General features: G+C 38.2%; 1 protein-coding gene across 11 annotated transcripts in view; it reads right to left on the reverse strand.

Annotated features, from left to right (window-relative positions):
* Window positions 1-4,370: 4,370 nt before the first annotated feature.
* The window catches only part of BLTP1 (bridge-like lipid transfer protein family member 1), a 360,418-nt gene continuing 343,848 nt past the window's right edge, over window positions 4,371-20,940 (reverse strand). For all 11 annotated transcript variants that reach the window (XM_081303434.1, XM_081303435.1, XM_081303429.1 and 8 more), the window contains 10 exons: window positions 20,076-20,226; window positions 19,539-19,696; window positions 19,218-19,410; window positions 18,587-18,804; window positions 14,381-14,632; window positions 13,123-13,326; window positions 10,912-11,106; window positions 10,369-10,503; window positions 7,892-8,054; window positions 4,371-5,084 (listed from right to left, as the gene is read on the reverse strand). In XM_081303434.1, coding sequence (XP_081159560.1) covers window positions 4,868-5,084; window positions 7,892-8,054; window positions 10,369-10,503; window positions 10,912-11,106; window positions 13,123-13,326; window positions 14,381-14,632; window positions 18,587-18,804; window positions 19,218-19,410; window positions 19,539-19,696; window positions 20,076-20,226 — 1,886 coding nt within the window. In that variant the 3' untranslated portion in view covers window positions 4,371-4,867. The remainder of the gene's footprint in view (window positions 5,085-7,891; window positions 8,055-10,368; window positions 10,504-10,911; window positions 11,107-13,122; window positions 13,327-14,380; window positions 14,633-18,586; window positions 18,805-19,217; window positions 19,411-19,538; window positions 19,697-20,075; window positions 20,227-20,940) is intronic.

The following is a 20,940-nucleotide window of genomic DNA, read 5'->3' on the forward strand; positions in this document are numbered from 1 at the left end:
ACAGCATTCAGGTGACCACATTGCATTCTTTAATTTCTTGTAGTCTGAGGCAATTTTTCAGTTTTCCCTTGTTTTTCACGACCTACATTTTATGAGTACTGCTCAGTTATTTCATAGACTAGTCCTCATTCATTCCACAATATTTAATATGTATCTTTATCTAGCCAGGAGGCTGGAAGCTGGGAGTACAGGGTTAAAAGAGCCTTGATTTTACTAGTAGTAGTAGTTACTTTGGTTAGTAAATGGCCGGCTTTTTGTTTGGGCCACAGTGCTCACCAGCTCATGCAGGCCCTGCTCCCCAGACCCCAGCATACCACATACCTAGTGGAGGGGCCTTTTTTTCTGTTTTATTTCAGCACAACTAGCATGTCAAGTTTAGCACATGAAGGTTGGAGAGAGATGGCATATTTGGAGGACAGTTTTTAAAATACGCTTAAAATTGAGACTTGCCCAACTTATGCTCTGGGTCGGATGATCCACAATTTGGAGAAATCCCCAGTGAGTTAACGTATAAAAGGAAAAACAATACTGTTCAATTTTTAAGGTATGTCAGTGTGTTTTAAATGATTCATGTTTCAGGATTACTCCGAACATTGCTTATGTACTGGTTTCGGTAAGAAAACCTCAGATTTGATACCATATAAATATCACTATTACCAACTGGGGTACATGAAAGTCCACCAGATTCTGAATACTTGCTTCCACATATTTCTGAATACTGATGTCAGTGTAGCCTCACATTGAATGGCCCAAACTACATGTGGTTTGCAACATTTGACAACTTGCACTATAGTGTTCTCATCTTTCATCTTGATGGGACTCTTCCTTACCCTTAGCCAGGAAAACGCAGGGAATTGGACATGATGGTGAATTCATTAGTACACGCCACTGTCTTTAACCAAGTTGCACAAGCCAAAAATCTAGGTGCAAGGCTGTAGCAAGGTGGTAAAGGGTACTAAGCCATAGGGAAATGCGGGGCTCCATTCTGCTGGCCAAGTCCTGTGTCTTGGGAGAGGCTTCCTTAGTCTGAGGAATGGGTGCTCTTCCTGAGATTAATCTAGTTAACACAAATTTTCTGGCCATGTCCACAAATTATCCTTTCTTTCCCCGCTCCCATTCCCTCAGGTAGTTCTGTTGGCCATTTCCACAAGTCCTGAATGTGTCCATTTCTTGCCATTTCCATGGTGACCACTCTCATCCAAGCAACTGTCATTTTTGCTGGGACTTGTACAATAGTCAGCTAACAGGTCTCCTGCTTCCCACTCTTGTTTCTCCTAACCAACCATAACCCATTTTCCATTTTTCTTTCAGAAGAACTAATAAAAATTACATTACTTAGATCTAAGAAGTGGATGAAGATACAAATAATGTGGACCAGAGTGTTAGACTGTGGTTTATGTGGGTTTGGGGAGTTAGCACTGTTAGGCTTGGCTGTTCATTTATTTCCCATTTACTAATTTATCCAATTATTATACTCATTAGTATGGCCACCTTTTGTTCTTTATGCTTTTTAAATATCACTTTGTTCCCAAAAAATGCCTCCCCAAATCTGGTAGGTTATGTGAAAGCTTTTCCACAAGTCACCAGCTGAGCAAGATGTTGGAACATGAGTACAAAACTTTTCCTGGTTTTGATGCTCAACTCTGATCTAAATAATAGTAGACAAAATTCCCTAAAGTCAGACTTGAGTACTGACCAACTGAGGATGATTCTAAGCCTGAAACCCCGAAAGAAAAAATTAGAAAGTTTCTTTAATGAATTCAGTGAGATTGGTGAGTATTGGCTCTTGGTGAGCAGAGGAGCAGAGGTCACAGGGAATCTGGGCATGGCACTATCATCTCATAGAAAATGCCCAGTCGGGCTGGGGATGTGGCTTAAGCGGTAGTGTGCTCGCCTGGCATGCGTGCAGCCCGGGTTTGATCCTCAACACCACATGCAAACAAAGATGTTATGTCTGCCAAAAACCAAAAAATAAATATTAAAAAGTTAAAAAAAAATGCCCAGTCCACCTAAGTGGCTGGGTTTTTCTTTTAGAATGTTAATAGGCAACAGTCCATAGTGAAGATGGAGAGGTGATTTAAAAGCAGTTCTGTGAAACTGGTTCACGGATCGAGAGACTCCAGGACCTGTTCAGAGTTCTTTGACAAGTACAGAAATCAAGAGTATGCCTTAGAAATTTTTATAGCAAATTGATAGTCTACTGTTGAACCTAATAATAAAAATTTGAGCTTGTATTATATTTTTTCATTTTGAATAATTCTTAATTATATTTTACAAGATAAGGCATTATGTAAAAATGTGGATGTGTAACCGATGTGATTCTGCAATCTGTATTTGGGGTAAAAATGGGAGTTCATAACCCACTTGAATCAAATGTATGAAATATGATATGTCAAGAGCTTTGTAATGTTTTGAACAACCAATAAAAAAAATTTAAAAAAAAGATTATTGCTTTATGTCAGATTTAAGTTTTAAAAATGGTTGTTCACTACAGATTGCAAATTATAGGTCTCTAGTGAACCTAAAAGCACAAGTTTTACATATAGGAGCATTACATTATGGAAATTTTACAGATGATATGGATGTATCATGCGATTCACTAGAATAAAACAAGGTACATGATACTCAAAAAATAATTTTAATGGCCTACCTGAAAACTATAATCTATACAGCTTGGATCTATGTTGCTTTTTGCATTTAAGAGTAAATCTTAAGGGGCTGGGGCTATGGCTCAGTGGTAGTGCACTTGCCTGGTATGTGTGAGGCACTGGGTTCGATTCTCAGCATATAAGTAAATAAAGGTCTATCAACAACTAAAATAAAATATTTAAAAAAAAGAGTAAACCATACTATTCCGCTGAGTGGACGTGCCAGTATTTAACCTGTATTCTTGATGGACATTTGAATAGTTTCCAGCCATTTATTACGAAGAATATTGCTATACACTAAATATTCTTGTATAATCATTTCACACATATGAAAGTGTATCCAGTGAGACTGCTTTTATTAGGAGATGACATGCCTTTGTGGTGTTATCTGCTGTCCTTCAGAGGGGTTGTACCAAATTATATTCCCAACAGCACTGAACAAATGTGCTGGTTGTCTCGGAGCTTTATCCAACAGAGTCATAGGTCTTTTGAATAAAGATTTTATTATTTTTTATTTGGTGCTGGGGATTGAAACCAAGAACCTCAAACATGCTAAGTATGTGCTGTATCACTGAGCTACACCTCAACCCAATAGGTTTATTTAGAATTGCTCTTCTTTTTATAGCACTTTTAACAGGAAGTGCCAGATACAGGATAAATTTATATTACATTTTGGTGACCATACCAATAATATTGAAAGCCACAGAAAATTATCATTTAGAACTACTGGCATTCTGTTTATCTTTGAAGCAGAGAATTAAAACCTAAAAATGATACTGAGTGTAATAATTTCTTTAACTAACCTCTAGTTTGTTTTATGAAGTAACTTTCTGGCAGTGTTTTCTTACACCTTAGTTCTAAGAACCGCTTCTCTGGTGAGCTTGATGAATGAAGTATGCTGGGGTGAGCAGGGAGGATGCAGACGGTAAGATGATACAGCATAAAGAATACAGAATCAGGGGCTGATTCTAGGGCTTCAGTTATAGTTGTTACCAAATGGCTGTGAGAGTCCAACCTTTGAGTCTTAATTCCCCTACTCATGCTTACTAGACGTGTACTCTTGCCAAGCACCTTTGCTCCTCTGGAGTTTGTTCTAATCTGTCAGAAGTAATACTGTCCTGTCTATCTGTGCAAGGGTATTCTTGAGCCGTTCCCTGGCTCTGTGTTCTGCAGTTCTACCATTTACTCAATTTTTAAAATATCTTTATTTTATTTATTTATTTTTATGTGGTGCCAAGGATTGAAGCCAGCACCTCACATGTGCTAGGTGAGTGCTCTACCGCTGAGCCACATCCCCGGTCCCCCATTTACCCAATCTTAAAACTGACTGCACTGACTTAGCTAGAGTTCCAACCAACCTGAATTATGGTCACTATAGCTACCTTTGAGTGATTGGATATTGCCACTCTTTTTTAAATTACACGTGTACATCATACATGTATGTACATTACATATAACACTGCCTCCATATGCATAAAAGAATACATACAAACGTATGTCAGGAGCATAGTATAATATCAGCTGTGAGCAGCTGGCTCTCACCCATTACTGGAACAGCAGCTGCTGTCTCTGAAGCCTCTGTCCGGCCCTGACGACTTCTTCCTTGAGCTACTTACTATTCATCAGTCACCTATAAAAATATTTGATGACTGTGACACAGGATGGACCTCTATTAATGATAAACTATGAAAGGTGAGAAAGATCCCCAAACAGTTATAGACTGAAACCATTATTGTGACTTTATTACAATAATTACAAACAATATTTTAGTGGTAAACATCATAACACAATTACTCAAACTATATACATATAGATATTTATACAAGTCTACATTAAAAAAAGAAAAAGGAATTAATGTCCTCCCATCACATTATCAACAAGAATTTTTTTCTAAAAGTTATGGCCAATAACAAGAGAATTCAGTTATTCTGCAAATATTTTAAGGATGCAGGAATTATATTGCACATAATACAATTATAACTCCTAATGATCAAATTTATATATTTTAATCTAGTTCATCACAAAATTTACATTATCATGCAATAATACTTCACTGTACACAGAATGATGGAACTAGAATAAACATTAACTGGCAAACTTTTAATACAATGGCCACAAAATTAGAATTATTTCAAAGTTATAATTTAAATTAAAAAACACTCCAGTGTAGCAAAACTTAATGGACACACTCAAATCTTTTCATGGATCAAGTTACTCTCCTAGTGTTCTTCTTTGTCTTTTCCTTTCTTTTCCTTCTCGTCCTGTAGTGCAGTGCCAAGCTTTTTGATAAGAACAGACAGAACCTTGTCCAGTGGGTCCATGACTCCTCTCTGAAGCCATTTAGGAATGGTTGTCCTGGCATGATGAAAGCCCAATTTTTGAAGAATGTAATCAACACCTACTGGATCAATCTTTCTTCCAGTCCAAGAAATTAATCTAAAATAATTATAAATGATATTTGTTAAGCGGTAAAATGCCCTAACATAGTCCTGATGGCAGGTCCAAGAACATCACTGACCCTCCCTAATATACTCAGGGCATTTGAATAATTGAGCCCATCATTCCTGTACTTACTGTTAAGGTCTGTAAACAAGTCTGGATGGCGCCTGGCATATTGCCAGAGGGAGTGGTTTGTGAAGTAACGCCAGCGAGCCATTAAGTGTGGAGATTCCTTATTGGTTGACTGCTGTATCTAGTTAAAGCTAAGCTGTGTGGGATGTATATATACCCCTGCTGTCCTACAATAAATGGCTCCCACTCCTGCTGTATCAATCTACACAAGTTCCTCATGTCGTGTCCCCCCCCCCCGCAGTTTGCTGCAGCTGGACTGCGGCACTTACTTTAATATTAGCATTTGAAAATAATGTAGGTGTACAATCCTTCATTGCCTACTATAGCAGACAATAGTGTTCTCAGTCATTTTAAAAAGTGCCTCGGGTTAAAGGTTTCACAAGCTTGTCATGACAAGGCAAAAAGGCACAACTTACTGAGTGCCATGTGCAGAGTGGTTTCCCCATGCCCGGTACCGCCCTCCACTGTGTGGAGAACATGATAGTTGCCTCTGAGTGGTGAGACACTGAAAGAGCTTGCAGAGGAACTGCATAGTGCAGTTCAGTGCCCTCCTCCCTGCTTTTCTCTTTAAAACCACTGGTTTTAGTCATTTTCTCTCTGTTCTAGGTTTTTCAAGGACAGCCCCTAATAGACAGGTTAGCCCCAGGTGTTGGGTGCTTTCTTGGCGAGGTAAGTACATAGATCTGCTGACTATACAAATCCAAGGCACCCCTAACCCACCCCACTCGGGGAGTTCTGCATCACTGAAGCCTTGGAGGCAAGTTCATCCTGGACTCTGCAGTAGAAAGCTACTTGCTGGCAGATATCCAGCAGTGGCTTTCCACTGTTTCCGGCACCATCAGCACCACAACTGCCCTTTTGTTTCCAACCACGCTCCCCCACTATCTCAGTTGGCCCTGAGCTCCAGTGGTGGATAGCAAGCAAAGATCTCCTGAAACTCAAACTGTTACAAGCATTTTGCACTAATTAACTCATTTAACCAGTGTGACCACCCTGCTGAGGTTAGAGAGGAAATGAACAAAGAGAGGAGAGGATACGTTTTTGTCCCTAGATCATTCCATTACTATGCTGAGCTCACAGCAGAGCTGTTAAGCATGTTCAATACCACTATACAAAATTACTTAATTATTGTTAGTTTGTTTAAAAAAGAATATGGCAACTATTTTTATAGTGTCTTGAAAATTCATATATAATCTATTTAAATACACTCTAAAAGATAGTCAATTATCAATTACATTATATATTTAGACTTGCAAATAAAACCAGATTTTTCAGATAGTTTTTTGCACCAGGACTTTTGCAAAATTTCAATACTGTTCCTGCATGTACAGTTTGGATCTGGAATGTTCCCCAAAGGCTTGTGTTTTTAAAGGGTTGGTCCCCAGTGCAGCAGTGTCTGTATCTGCTTCCCGACTGACATGGGGGGACAGCTTTGCTCTGTACAAAACCCTTTCGCCATGTTCTGCCTCAGCACCAGCCGGTAACAGCCAGCTAACCATGGACTGAAATGCTGAGAACCTGAGCCAAAATTAAATCTTTTCTCCTTTAGGTTGTTTTTCTTAGGTGTTCTGTCACAGTGACAAAAAGGCTAAAACACAAGTTATGAAAATGTTAGTTTCTCCCATCAGAGTGTTCTGCTATTTTGGTTATGACAGATTTTACTGAATGTGTATTACTTATTAGCACACAAAGTCAACAGTTTCTGCTTATACAGATTCCATTATATAATATAGTTTAGTTATTTTGGAATTGTTTTGTGCCATAAATGTCTGAATAATAACTGTATAAAATCTAAATCATTTTTTTAGAATATTTTTCTGGGGTGGATGGATATTTTTTGTGGGGGGATAGTTATAATTTGGTTAACAAAGCAGATGGGAGGAAAGGGGAAAAAATAGGAAAGAACGTGAACCCATAAAGCAAGTACCAGTAGTGAAATGACTATTATCATTAAAACTAGAAACTGCTTTTAAAATTCTGATATGAAAACAAGTTGATACAATTGGAACCATGACAATATGAGTCAGTCAGGGAACCTGTATCTGACAGCATTAAATTCAACATTTTAGACCATGGTTTTATACTGTTTAATATCAAATCAGGACACTGACGCCAGGTCCTACTGCACTGTTACAACATGTGTGCAGTAGGAAATCGAAATGATTCCTTAATGATGATGTATGCTTTGACTGCATCTGTAGCTACCTGAAACACCTGAAAACAATATCTCAGTTTCTCAACCAGGACATAACAGTGATAGTGGGAGGAGATGTTCCCAAATGTCACCAGCACACCTGATAGCAATGAGCTTTCCTCAGTGTTTGCTGCCTATGCTTCACACAGAATCACTTAGGAAAGCAGGAGCGAGGTGCTGAAGTCACCATCAGAAGTAGAAGATCACCAGTGACCAAATTCTCCATGTACTGTGTGTGTGTGTGTGTGTATAGTTGTAGTTGTGTGTAGTTGCAGATGGACAGTATGCCTTTGTTTATTTTTTTGTGGTGCTGAGGATCAAACCCAGTGCTTCACACGTGCTAGGCAAGCGCTCTCCTACTGAGCTACTCTCCAGCCCTCCATGTTTTTTGGTAACCATGTATGACCTATGCTACGGTCAGCCTTTTCCTTGCAATGTTGCCTTAGGTAAGGGTAAAACATGCACACCCATTACTTGCCTAAGAGTGGGTTCCAGATGCCATGTGTTGCACATAAAATCTCTCCAATCCACAGTGGTGTAAGAGATGCTGTCTTCTCGGTCTTTGTCAGAACTATCATCATGCATAATAATTGGGCTTTTCTGTCCTGGTCGAGTAGATAAAATCCGAGGTGGAAAAATGGCTGTAATGAAATCATAGGTTGATATTACAAATATGCATCTTACGAATCATCATAAGTCCCCATAGGAACAGAATAATTGGCTCCATCTCTGCTTGTATGCCTGACCTTGACAAACCTCATTTAATCACATTTCTTAAAAAGTAGCATTTCAAGTATATCATAAACAAGGACCAGTTATAAGTACTTCTTGGAAGAAAACGTCAATACCCATGGTGAAGCTGTTTATTTGACAGCAGGCACAGGGCACTCAGATTAGTAGCTGCAGATTTCCTCAAGGTGGCTGGTGATGGACGACTGCTTTTTACGGCTTGAGATACTCACATACCACACAATAATTCTACAGTTTCCGTATGTTGATGGCTACATATATATTTGAACAGTGGTACTAACCTAGGAGCTTTTTATGTAAGTAGTCTTTTTATTTTTTATAGTGAATGCTCAAGGAAATGTTTTATAAAAGATTAGATTTTAGATTGGCTGTCATAAATCAAATGTAAGACAGGTAGCTTATTTAATAAATATAGCATTTTTATTGGAGCACAAATTTCAAGACACAAATGACATAAAAAGATTAGTTAGGTCATTTGATATGCATTATGCAGCCCCAGTTACACTTCTGTGGGGAATGAGCTGTAGGACGACTTTCCCACTATGCCAGAACGTGGGTGGGTGTCTTCACTTACTGCCTGTCTGATCCCTGTGCTTTTATTATTGCTGGTGGTTACAGGACTACAATTTATCTTGATGTTCTAGAACCAGGATGATTCTTCTGGTCCAGTCTTACATGCTGTTCAGTGTTTTCTCAGGAATGTTTATGCTTTTTTTGCCCAAACGAATTGCTTCTAGTTTATAATTAAAAAAAAATTATACTTACAGGTATTAAAAGATGTTTATAATTGCAATCCCCACAGATAATAATACTGTTTTGTAAATTGATTCCCATTGAAATCATGTTTTACAACAGTTTAAATTAAAAGAGATTTTTGTTTTAGAAATATAGTTGATGACAGTCTAAGAACAACACAATATTTTATCAAATGCCAAAAGATTTCACATAGCACCTGAGAGACATAAGTTTGGCAGGCTTTTAAAGGTAGACTAGAAATTCATTCTGAACTTCACAAGTTTTATAATCTGTTTTACCCTATCTAAAATTTAAATACCAAATCAGAGGGAAAAACAAAAGGATTACCAGTTACTGGTGCACATTGGTGGTGCATGTGAAGACTGGATCTGCTTATGTAATGCTACCTGTTATGTGATTTCAGTCATTTTACTCAAAGTTCCAACTGAGGTCTGACAGACTGCTTCCAAGCACCTTATTGATTTTACTGTCTCACTGAATTTTGGCACATCTTGACTGAATAGTAATGAAAGAGCAATTCAATTTATGCTATGCTAACTTTCAATGTGTTCTTTTTATTCCTGAAATATCTATAGGACAAATTTTGCATAATTTCTTCATGAAAAAATGAAACATTATAGTGTGATCTGAACAAATTACATTTATTCCAAGATAGAAGCTGTTGTTTTATTATTGTATATATTCATATTTGAACTGCAACAATTGTCCAATGAATATTGGATGAATAAATGACTACATATTTTGGAGAGCATTACATATCACATTTCAAATTGCCTTTTTTTTTTTTTTTTTTTTTGTGGTGCTGGGGATTGAATCCAGGGCCATGTGCATGTGAGGCAAGCACTCTACCAACTGATCAATATCTCCAGCCCCTACCTCGTTTTTTAAACAACTACAAGGTACTATAATACCAATTCCACATAGATTTTATTTCAGGGTTGTTATAGTTTCTTCATGAGCAAACTTTTAAGTTCCCAGTGAACAAGCCCATGTTAGCAAGTTCATGAAAACAGACCACCACCACCCATTGGGTTCCAAATAATTTGTTTATAAAAGTAATTCAATGTGTTTTTTTTCTAATTACATACATAACACATACTATTTTATTATGTAGTTGTTTCTTTTTAGTCATTTTACTTAAACTTACAATATTTCCTACTTTGGAGACATCTCTTACAAGGACTAACTGAAAATGTATGAGAGAATGTACAGGAAAACACTGCAAAGTATAAAACATCAGTCAGTGTCAGATACAGTTAGAAAAAGTGCCATGTGCTAGCAGATACTTAAAGCCTGCACGACAGCCATGCTAATGCTGTTTACTGATATTTGAGGAAGGAGATATAGTCCACCCTTTTAGCACTAGACCATAAAAATCCATTTAAGTGGCATCAATAGCTGCCTTTGCTGCAGCTTGAAAGAAAAAAAAAAAAAAAACATGCGGCCCACCTTTTTCTTTTTCTTTGAGATAGGCTGACACTAAATCATGGAGAAACATGATGAGCTCAGCATCCATGGTCACACAGATGTGGTCCGTGAATTCTGTCACCACGCTGCATTCCACTTTTGGCTTTAGGCTGGCATCTGCAATGGTGAAGTTCTGTTACAGTGAAAGTCTTGGTAACACGAGTCCTCTTCCCTTTAATAATGAGGCAAGCAGTGCACCTGCACGTGCCCACTTGAAATGCAACTACATATCACGAGCAATCTGCATGTGATCAACAGAAGGGTGGTGGTCTATCAAGCATGTTCCTCACAAGCCTGGTAATGAAGTCCAATTATTATTCCCCATTTCACTTGGGAGAAAGAGGCACAAACAGGCTAAATATTTGTCAGAGGACATATTATGGTAAGAATATCAATGAATGTGACTTATAAAATCAATTTCATTAAAATTCTGCTAATATTACCAAATAACCTGTTAGAAAACAGCTTGTTCCTTCAGGATTTTCTTAGTAACCTTAAAAACTGAACATTTTTTCCTCCACTTACCTTGTAATGAAGGTTCTTGTGGTTCTTGAACATGGATGGACTTAAAGTCAAGCTGCATCCTTGGTAGTGCAAAGATAGTCTCTGTTTCATGGTTGTAGCTAGAACCTCCTCTGAATCCACTCAACAAACTGGAATTCTTCACAGTAGTGCTATTCTCTGTGTTATTAGCGTCAACGTTGCGGAGCAAGTTTAGTTCTATGTGCAGAACATAAGGATAAAAAGTCAAACCAACGGGCACTGAAGAGCCTCTGGCTTTCAAGAGACTAGAATACACAGAATGTCAATCATTTCAAAAGCTGCAAGAATCAAGTTTAAAAATGCAGCCGTGTGTGTGTGTGTGTGTGTGTGTATCACTTGTCAAGATCAAACCTTTGTAACGTGATTCTGAAAAAACCTAATATATTTTGGTTTCTCAAACTTTAAAATGAGTATTATTTTCAACTGAATTTCACATGTCTGAACTTGAATTTCATTAAGTCCAAAGTCTCCACAGATGCATTACCTCAGAATTCAGGACTAAATATGATCCTGACCTTGAAATTAGATACAAGTTCTAGTACCTAATAATAGCACATACATGTGCTATGATTACACTACTGCTGTCTTATAAAAGTATTTTTCTAGGTACACAGACATCAATTCAGTACGCTAACAGTGCCATGGAATATCCCAGTTGAAAAGAATCCCATTCCTTTGGAAGGTAGGATAGTAAACACAGACATAATCTTCTAATTTACTTTTTCACCTTCCTTTGTATTTTGATTTTGTAACAGTTTCTATTTAATCCCTAGGGTCACCTATTTCATGATATCTATTCCCCATGGGATCCAAGTCAAATTTAAGTCAAACGTTCAGGCCTCAGTGTATTTCAATCTATTCAGTTTTCCAATATATCAGATGATTGATAAAAAGAATGTGGTAAACACAAACCCCAAAACAACCATAAAGGAAGAGCTACCTGACCATGTTACCACAGGACTAGCATATCTAATCAAATGGGGAAACAAAACAAAACAGAAACCACCCACTAAAGCACGTCTTCAAACTTGAGACTTAGCTGGGTTGGTGGTACAGGCCTGCAATCCCAGCAACTCAGTGGCCTCAGCCAACTTGGGAAAGTGTTCTGGGCTCAATCCCTGGTACCAGTAAGTAAGTAAACAAAACTTATGACAATAGGAATATTACACTAACTTCTGTTTTGTTCTAGCTATGTGGAACCTGAGTTTGTGACATTTTGTTACTTAATCATCATTTCCCAAATCTCCAATTTTTAGTGTAAATACAAAATATATTTCAATATTACTTTCCAAAATAACCCCCAATATAATAAACTTCATTTTCTTTTTTTAAAGCCAATCTTATTTTGAATGTTTTCAGTTACATTTAAAATAATTTGATGCCCCTGTGGGCTGCTCTGGTGCTGAATTCCCGTAACTGTCCATGCCCCACCTGACAGAGAACAAGGACTCTGGGTCACAGCCCCCAACTTTGCCTTCTTTCAGCAGGAAGCACTTTGGAGATGTCATCACCCAGTTTTCCACAGAAATGGAGTGCAGAAATTGACAGTGGGGAAGTGTAACAGAGTCCATTTCATGCTTCAAATATAACCCTGGCTGCTCTGCCACTGCAATTTATTTTTAAAATGGACATTTCCTTCTTTTCCTCTCTTGCTACTCCTCCCTAGTCTCTCCCTTCCTAATCTCAGGGGAAATAGGATTATCTTCTTTCATTAGACAGAGTACACACCCACCATAAGAATGAAATAATCCACACTTTGGAGATGGCACCAGAAGACCTCAGAAATGACTGTCTCCCAAATTAACAAGTGAATTACAACTCCAGACAGAGCACACATGGAATGCAGCCTTTGAATCACCTTTTTAAAAGCCTCTTTTAAAAGTTCCTGCTGATGAGCAGAATCACAGCCTTTGGGACAGGAGTCCCCTGGCTTTCTCCTTTGCTAGCAAAGCAATGAACCTTTTTTTTTTCCCCCAAAAGATAAACAAGAATCATAAAATAATTTGAGCCCATGAAATGTTACACTACCAGGTCAGAGGTTCATGTACCAAACAGTCACCATGTTGACCTGAATAAAAAGTGAGAATGTGTAAAGAAATGAGAGCTCCACTTCCTCTTAAGATTCTAAACACAGTCAACCAAACCCCAGAAGGAAAACACAAAGGAAATCCCTCTCCAAGACAAGCTGTTCACCTTCATTCCTGGTGGCTGTAACATAATTGAACCATTCTTTCACACTTGCTACTCCATGGGGTGGATTTTCATGGCGACGCCGTGTGATCTTGGTTATTGTTGCCATAGGACTTTCCAAGGCACCACATGGTTTGGTAACCATGGTGTTATGGCCCAGATGAAAATCCAAGGTTTGTACAATATATGTAGAATGATCACTAGAACCTAGAGCAAAAGAAAAAGGTAATTTTTTTTAAAAAGTTGTTGATGGACCTTTATTTTTTTATATGTGATGTTGAGAATTGAATCCAGTGCCTCACACATGCTAGGCAAGCAATCTACCACTGAGCTACAACCCCAGCCCCAAAAGGTAACTTTTTAAAAGTGACAAACTATATTAGATTCAAGAAATAGTGGCCTTGCTATCTTGTGGCCTCAGAGCAACAAACTTAAAATCATATGTAGACAGGGAAGGCCATAAAATGAAGAATAAATGAGAAAAAACAAATAATTCTTTTAGTTGCAACTAGATTTATTCCTAGTGAGATGAAGAGCATCAACCATTTTTCCCCCCTACATCCTTCATCATTAAGAACCACTGAGTAGAAAAAAATCAAAGTCCAAAAGAACTGGGTTTTATCACTGTAATTAGAGAGGTAAAAGCACAGCCTTCCCTGCAAATTTTAAAATATAGTCTTTAATGGCCAAGAATTTCTTCATCCTACTATGTTTGATCTTTTTTTTTTTTTGCAGGGGGTTACTAGGGATTGAATTCAGGGGCACTTTGCCACTGAGCCACATCCCCACCCCTATTTTGTATTTTATTTAGAGACAGGGTCTCACTGAGTTGCTTAGCACCTCATTTTTGCTAAGGCTGGTTTTGAACTCACGGTCCTCTCGTCTCAAGCCTCCCAAGCTGCTGGGATTACAGGCGTGCACTAACACTGATCTTGTTTTAATAGGAATACTTATAATACCTATTGTCATGACTAAGGCCATACACAGCAGCACCAACGTTAGGAAACAGTAAGATAGCAAGATCAGAAATATGTCATTGACATGTTCCAGACTTCATTGATACACTGGCAATGAACTCCTTAATATTCCAGGTACATGATAATACACAGAGATGGACTTCAGAAGTATAAAAAAATAGACAAAAGATTTGAGAATGGAAAAGTGGTTTGTTGTTTATAATCATATCAGAAAATCATAGTCTGGAAAAGTATACACAGGTATACAGATGCACAGAAAAATATCAAAGTATATGTCAGTTTACCATCTTCCCAGATTTTCTGAGCCTCAGTCCAAAAAGCAATATTTGGTTCTTCTAAATGAAAAAGGGCCCAGGATTTTGAACGGAAATTTGGACCATGAAAACAAGCCAGTGTCATATGATTTCCATGTAAGCTCATTGATCCTCCAAACTGCATTCCATCTTCCGGTAATGGGATCTGAAATAAGGATATGTGGCATCCTGATACCACCTTCAATACTCCAGGCCAATGTCGATGATGAGCTGCATCAAGCACTGCAACAAAACCAAAAACATTGATCTTGAATTGCCTCATAAGCATCCTGAATGGACCAGGCAGGCAGCAGGTGGCCCCTTTCTACAGATGAAAGTGACTCAGATAATGAATGAAGATACAATGCCGGGCCATCATTAAGCAAAAGTAAAAAAGAGACAGGGAAAAGAAGCTACATGAGGACGGACAGAACCAAGGAAAACAGTAACTTGCTAACAGTAATTACAACTCTGATTCACGATTTACAAAGTGCTTTTGCAAAATTCTCACAACTAAAATAATTCTATAAACTCAGTATTCCACCTTGACCCTTCAGTGAAGAAGCAGGACTGTGGAGAGTCCAGTTCTGCTGTTTGCTCTTCCTCACCCTGCCTACTCTGCTTTAAGTGAGTATACCAGTAGGAGCATTGGGAGCTTATTAGAAATGCAGATTATCAAGTCTATTTCATGCCTACTGCTTCAGATCTGCATGGTAAAAAGGTTTTAGATGCAAATTAAAATCTGAGATGCACAAAGCAGACACCAAATTCATACTTCTATTTTCCAGTTATTCTAGGATGTTCTTTTTGCTTGTTCCCCACACCTTTCATATGGGATTTAATGAAGGATCATGTACTGTATTTAGTTTTCTTTAATCTAAAATAATTGCCTACACCTGATGATTGTTTTTCAAAACAAGGACATGTTATAGAACATCCCCCAACTGGTAAATGCCTGGTATCAATACTAGTTTATATAGGGATTAGAGGACAATATGAATGCAACCACAAGGAAGACGCTGACAAAAATCTAGAAGTAGGGTATTCTGTAGGACAAGTAGCCAGGTCCCTTTAACAAGCTGGGTCACACAAAAAGCAACCATACCAAATAAGAGAGTAAAGGAAGAGAACAACCAGATCCAAACTCATATCTTGAACTGGATATACTGACTTGGGCAGACCACTTATAAAAGGATTTTTTTTTTCAGGTCAGTCACAGAAACTTGAATGTGCCATAGGACATACATAATTAGCAAAATAGAAAGTTGGAGACTGTTAATAAGGAAAGGGTAATAAAACAAAGATATTTTTGTAAAACGTATACATAGGTACATAGATGCACAGAAAAATATCCAAGTGTGTGCTCTAAACTGTTCACAGAGTTAATTTGTGTGTGGAATGCAATGTTTTCATTTTTTGATTGTAGTTTTTAGGTTTATTTTTTCAATGCTCATGAAATACTTCTGTGATAAAAAGTTATTAAAATGCTATCCTATTTTGACTATTATTCACCCCTTTTACCACTGTTAGCCCAGGTAAAGTCACCATCACCTCTTGCTTGGACTCATGCAGTGGCCGCCTTAGGGTGGAAATGGGAGTACTCACTTAACAATGGTAACTACTGAAACCTCTCCTTACTGCCACTCTCAACTGCTCCACACATGGCCAGAATGATGCTTTTAAAGGCATATTTTAAGAAGTGAAAATACATATGTTCAAAACTCCAACAGTTTCCAATGACTGACCATCCTGTCTGTGGTCTACACCTCTCCTCATTGCTCACTGGCACTTATCACAGTGCCTGCCTTAATGGTTCTCAAATGAACCAAGTCTGTTCACATGATAGGAGCTTTAGACCCTCCATGAATCCTGTGCCCAGAGCTTGCTTCCTCCAGATCTCAGCTTCACTCTTTCATCCATTCACATTTCTACCAAAATTTCACTTAGAACAGGCTTCCCTGATTGCCCATTCTAAAGTAGCTATCCTTATATCTTAGAATTTTCTTTTTTTAAAAATTATTTATTTATTCTAATTTGTTATACATGATGGCAGAATGCAATTAATTTCATATTAAACAGAGAGAGCACAATTTTTCAAGTCACTGTATACAAAGCATTTCCCCACCATTCATGTCTTCATACATGTGCTTAGGGTAATGATGTCCATCTCATTCCACCATCATTCCTACCCCCTTGCCCCCTCCCTTCCCCTCCCTCCCCTTTGCCCTATCTAAAGCTCCTCCATTCCTCCCATGCTCCCCCTCCATTACCATTATGAGTCAGCTTCCTCATATCAAAGAAAACATTCAGCCTCTGGTTTTTTGGGATTGGCTAACTTCACTTAGCATTATCTTCTCCAGCTCCATCTTATTTACCTACAAATGCCATGATTTTAGTCTCTATTTCTATATTCTTCCCTTTGTTTTTTTCTCAGCACTTCTCTTTACCTTAAATTATTTCATATATTTAATTAGCAAATTATTTATGGTCTGTCTCTCCTATTACAATATAAGCTTCATGAGGGCAGGGATTGTACCTACTACTAGATCTCTTATGACTAGAACAGTACCTAAACACATGTTTTTTGCTTAATAAATATTTGCCAATTACTGAATTACTGAGTGAAAAATATTAATCTATCTAATATCAGTTAATAAATCCAAACTCAGCTATTTTGAATGCATAGCCAGTGTTCCAAACCAGAGCATGACATTGTCATAAACAATACTTAGGGGCATGAGGTGGGCAGGACTGCAGAGGAGCTGTGGCAGGGAAAGGAGACAATAAGGACAAATGACTTCCCGAGTGGCCTCTCACTCACTGGCAGGTAGGAAGTCAGTCTCTTTCTGAGTAAACGGGATAAAGAGCTACAGGTTACTTCCTAAATATGGCTTATACATCATTATTATTTTTAATTAAGAATACAATACAATGTATGTTTTTGGTGTGTTTGGTACGATAACTGTATTTATGTGAGTTTGTCTCTGTGTCCTCTATTCTGTACCGTTGGTCTACAGGTCTATTTTGGTGCCAACACCATGCTGTTTTCATTACTATAGCTCTGTAGTATAGTTTAAGGTCTGGTGTAGTCATGCCTCCTGCTTCACTCTTCTTGCTAAGGATTGCTTTGGTTATTCTGGGTCTCTTGTTTTTCCAAATAAATTTGGAAAGTAGATTGCTTTTTCTACTTCTATGAGGAATGTTAGAATTTTAATTGGAATTGCATTAAATCCATATAATGCTTTTGGTAGGATGGCCATTTTGACTACATTAATTCTTCCCATCCAAGAACATGGGAGATATTTCCATCTTCTAAGGTCTTCTTCAGTTTCTTTAGTGTTCTGTAGTTTTCACTGTACAGGCCTTTTACCTCTTTTGTTAAGATTGATTCCCAAGTATTTTATTTTCTTTGAGGCCACTGTGAATGAGGTAGTTTTTCTAATTTCTCTTTCAGAGGGTTCATCACTGATGTGGGAAAAAGGTACACTCATACATTGCTGGTGGCACTGCAAATTAAAGCAACCACTCTGGAAAGCAGTATGAAGATTCCTTAGAAAACTGGGAATGGAACCACCATTTGATTCAGCTATCCCACTCCAAAGGACTTAAAATCAGCATACTATAGTCAGGCAGCCACATCAATGTTTATAGCAGCTCAATTCACAATAGCTAAACTGTGGAACCAACCTAGATGCCCTTCAATAGATAACTAGATAAAGAAACTGTGGTATATATACACATTGGAATATTATTCAACATTAAAAGAGAATAAAATTATGACATTTTCAGGTAAGTGGATGGAGTTAGAGGATATCATGCCAAGCAAAGTAAGCCAATCCCAAAAGGCTGAATGTTCTCTCTGAAAAGTGGATGCTGACTGACAATGTGTCGGGGGAAGGCATGAGAAGAATGGAGGAACTTCAACTGGGCAAAGGGGAGGATGGGGGAAGGGGCATGGGGGCAGGAAAGATGGTGGACTGAGATGGACATCATTACCCTAGGTACATGTATGACTGCACATGTGGTGCGACTCTACATCATGTACAACCAGAGAAATGAAAGTTGTGCTCCATTGTGTATCATGAATTGAAAGGCATCCTGCTGTCATGTATAACAAAGTAGAAAAAAATAAATTGAAAAAAAGAATACATTTAGTGAAAGATAAAGCATATACAAAAAATTAATTCTAATTCTTACATTGTTCTTGTGAACTTTTCTCTAGGTTGTTAGTCACTGTCTTTGGTGGAAGATAAGGAACTGGTCCCCAAGTAGACAGAGCTCGTTTGCTGGTGTCAAACTGTTGTGTGAAAAATTCCTGGAGCTTCATGCCTATTTTTATCAGGTCTGGTGTTGTTGATCTTGATATCATTACTTGGAAAATATCCCATTTCAAATCTCCATGGACAAAAATCTCACTAGAACATAAAAACATAATCTTTATCATATATCCCACAGAAGATAACTTAAACATATAAGAAGAATTATCTTTCCCACCCAACTTTCTCATTTGTATTAGTTGCATAATATAAGACTATTCTGCACAACAAACGAAGTGCCTGTGTTTTTCTCACTGGGTGAAAAAAATGCATTAAGAACAGTCACAAAAGTGTTCAGAGCTGGGTGTGTGGTGCACGCCTGTAACCCCAGCAGCTCATGAGGCTGAGGCAGGAGGACTATAGGTTCAAAGCCAGCCTCAGTAACTTAGTGAGACTCTAAGCAGCTCAGCAAGACCCTGCCTCAATAAATAAAAAGGGGTGGGGATGTGGCTCAGTGAACCACTGAGTTCAATCCCTAGTATTAAAAAAAAAAAAAAAAAAGAATAATATACCTTTTATCAGTCAGGCTTGAGTCCAGTGTGTTATATAAGTTCACTTTCCATTCATCTTGAAGCTTAAGGTCAGCATTGCTGAAGATGCCCATGAGGATACTTGAGCCCATGTAGTCAACACGAGCTTCAGTGGAACCCATGGTAATCTGAATTTTGTGACTGGGTTGCTGATTTGGGTGTTCAGAAATATGAGCTAAAATAAAAACATAATTACTTTCCACAGAAACATTTATGGGAAAACAGAAAAATCAGTTTTCAAAAAAGCATTTTTCAATGTAATTTTTAAAAGTATGCTACATGAGTCCAGAAACTTCAACATACCAACCATCTCCAAAGCATTGACATCGATGGTCCCTCCAACTACTCCTCCTTTAGAATCTAACTGTGACCTCCCCAGCCCAACAGACATGCTGATCTCCCGATCACGATTACTTCCCACTGACAGACGACCTTGGCTCTTCAAACCACTAGTTGTCCAACTGAAAAAAGGAAAAAGCATTGTTAAAGAGATGGTTGCCAATATGGTGAATTAAAAAGGGAGTCAGATTAACAAATAAAACATTAAGTTTGACAATGAAACAACAGTTCTTAAAAAACTATTGGTAACAGTGATGATGAAGCTTTCTTCCTAGGTAGAAATTGACTCTATTTTCCTTACAACTTCCGCCCCCTTTTGGAACAGGTTTCGTGCTGTTTTATACTGTGGTATCCTTACAATAAAGCCATTTTCAGGATGGAAGCATTTGTATCTCTAGCTGGTGTCTGCACTGTCTCAAACTCTTCAGTACTACACAAAGGGTGGAGCTGCTTTACTCTGAGGACAATGACAATGACTGCGTTTCTCTCTGGATAGCTTACGTGGTATTTCCCATCACGTTACTCATATTCATTTGCACGTTCAGTTGTTTCAAGTTGATGGCAAACACGACAAGTGTCTCCCACGGGGTCCCTTGCTGGCTTGCTGCTTTGTTTGATTTGTTAACAGGAGTTGATGTTTTTGAAAGTGAATCTGAATGAAGATAGAAAAATGAAATACATGTTCGCTCCTATATGTGCCAAGTCCATTACAAAGCAGAAACTGTTCTCATCTCCATGATCCAGAGGTAAAGATGTGACATTCCTATACTGAAACCTAATGTGGATTAGCTGTCACACTGCCTCTGAAGTAACAACATGTTTGTGGAATGCTTACTGAGCCCAGCAACCTTGCTTCTTGGAAGCTTACATGACTCTATGGCCCACTACACAGCAGGAATGTGGCTGTGTTCAGAAGAGGAGCACACACCACTCATCACCCTCGGGCTTTCTTCAGCAAGGAGAAAAATCCTACGATGCTGCTGTCGAATAGAGGACTCAACAGCAGGGACTGTTCTGAAATGCAGAGGCTGGCTGGGAACCTGCCTTCTGCATTCAAAGTAACTCAGTATGTAAAATAAACCCTGCACTTGCTCATACCTCATCTGACCTGGTGACAGAACTGCATCTCCCATTTTTATATGTTGAGGTACAAGTACAAGGCCACAGCCCAGTACATACAGTTTTAAAAAGTACTGATTGAATGAAAGAATGGCTAAACAAATACAAGGATTAACTTTTAACATCCAAGCATCTTCTGGGAGTTTTATGAGACTGTAGGTGTATTTCTGAAAACAACTGTGCCATGTGGAACACACAAATACAGTTCTCCTCTCTTCCTAGTTCCTTAAGGAGCTACAAGCCATCT

Source organism: Spermophilus citellus (genome assembly GCF_964194105.1).
Source record: "Spermophilus citellus genome assembly, chromosome: 8".
NCBI classification, from domain to species: domain Eukaryota; kingdom Metazoa; phylum Chordata; class Mammalia; order Rodentia; family Sciuridae; genus Spermophilus; species Spermophilus citellus.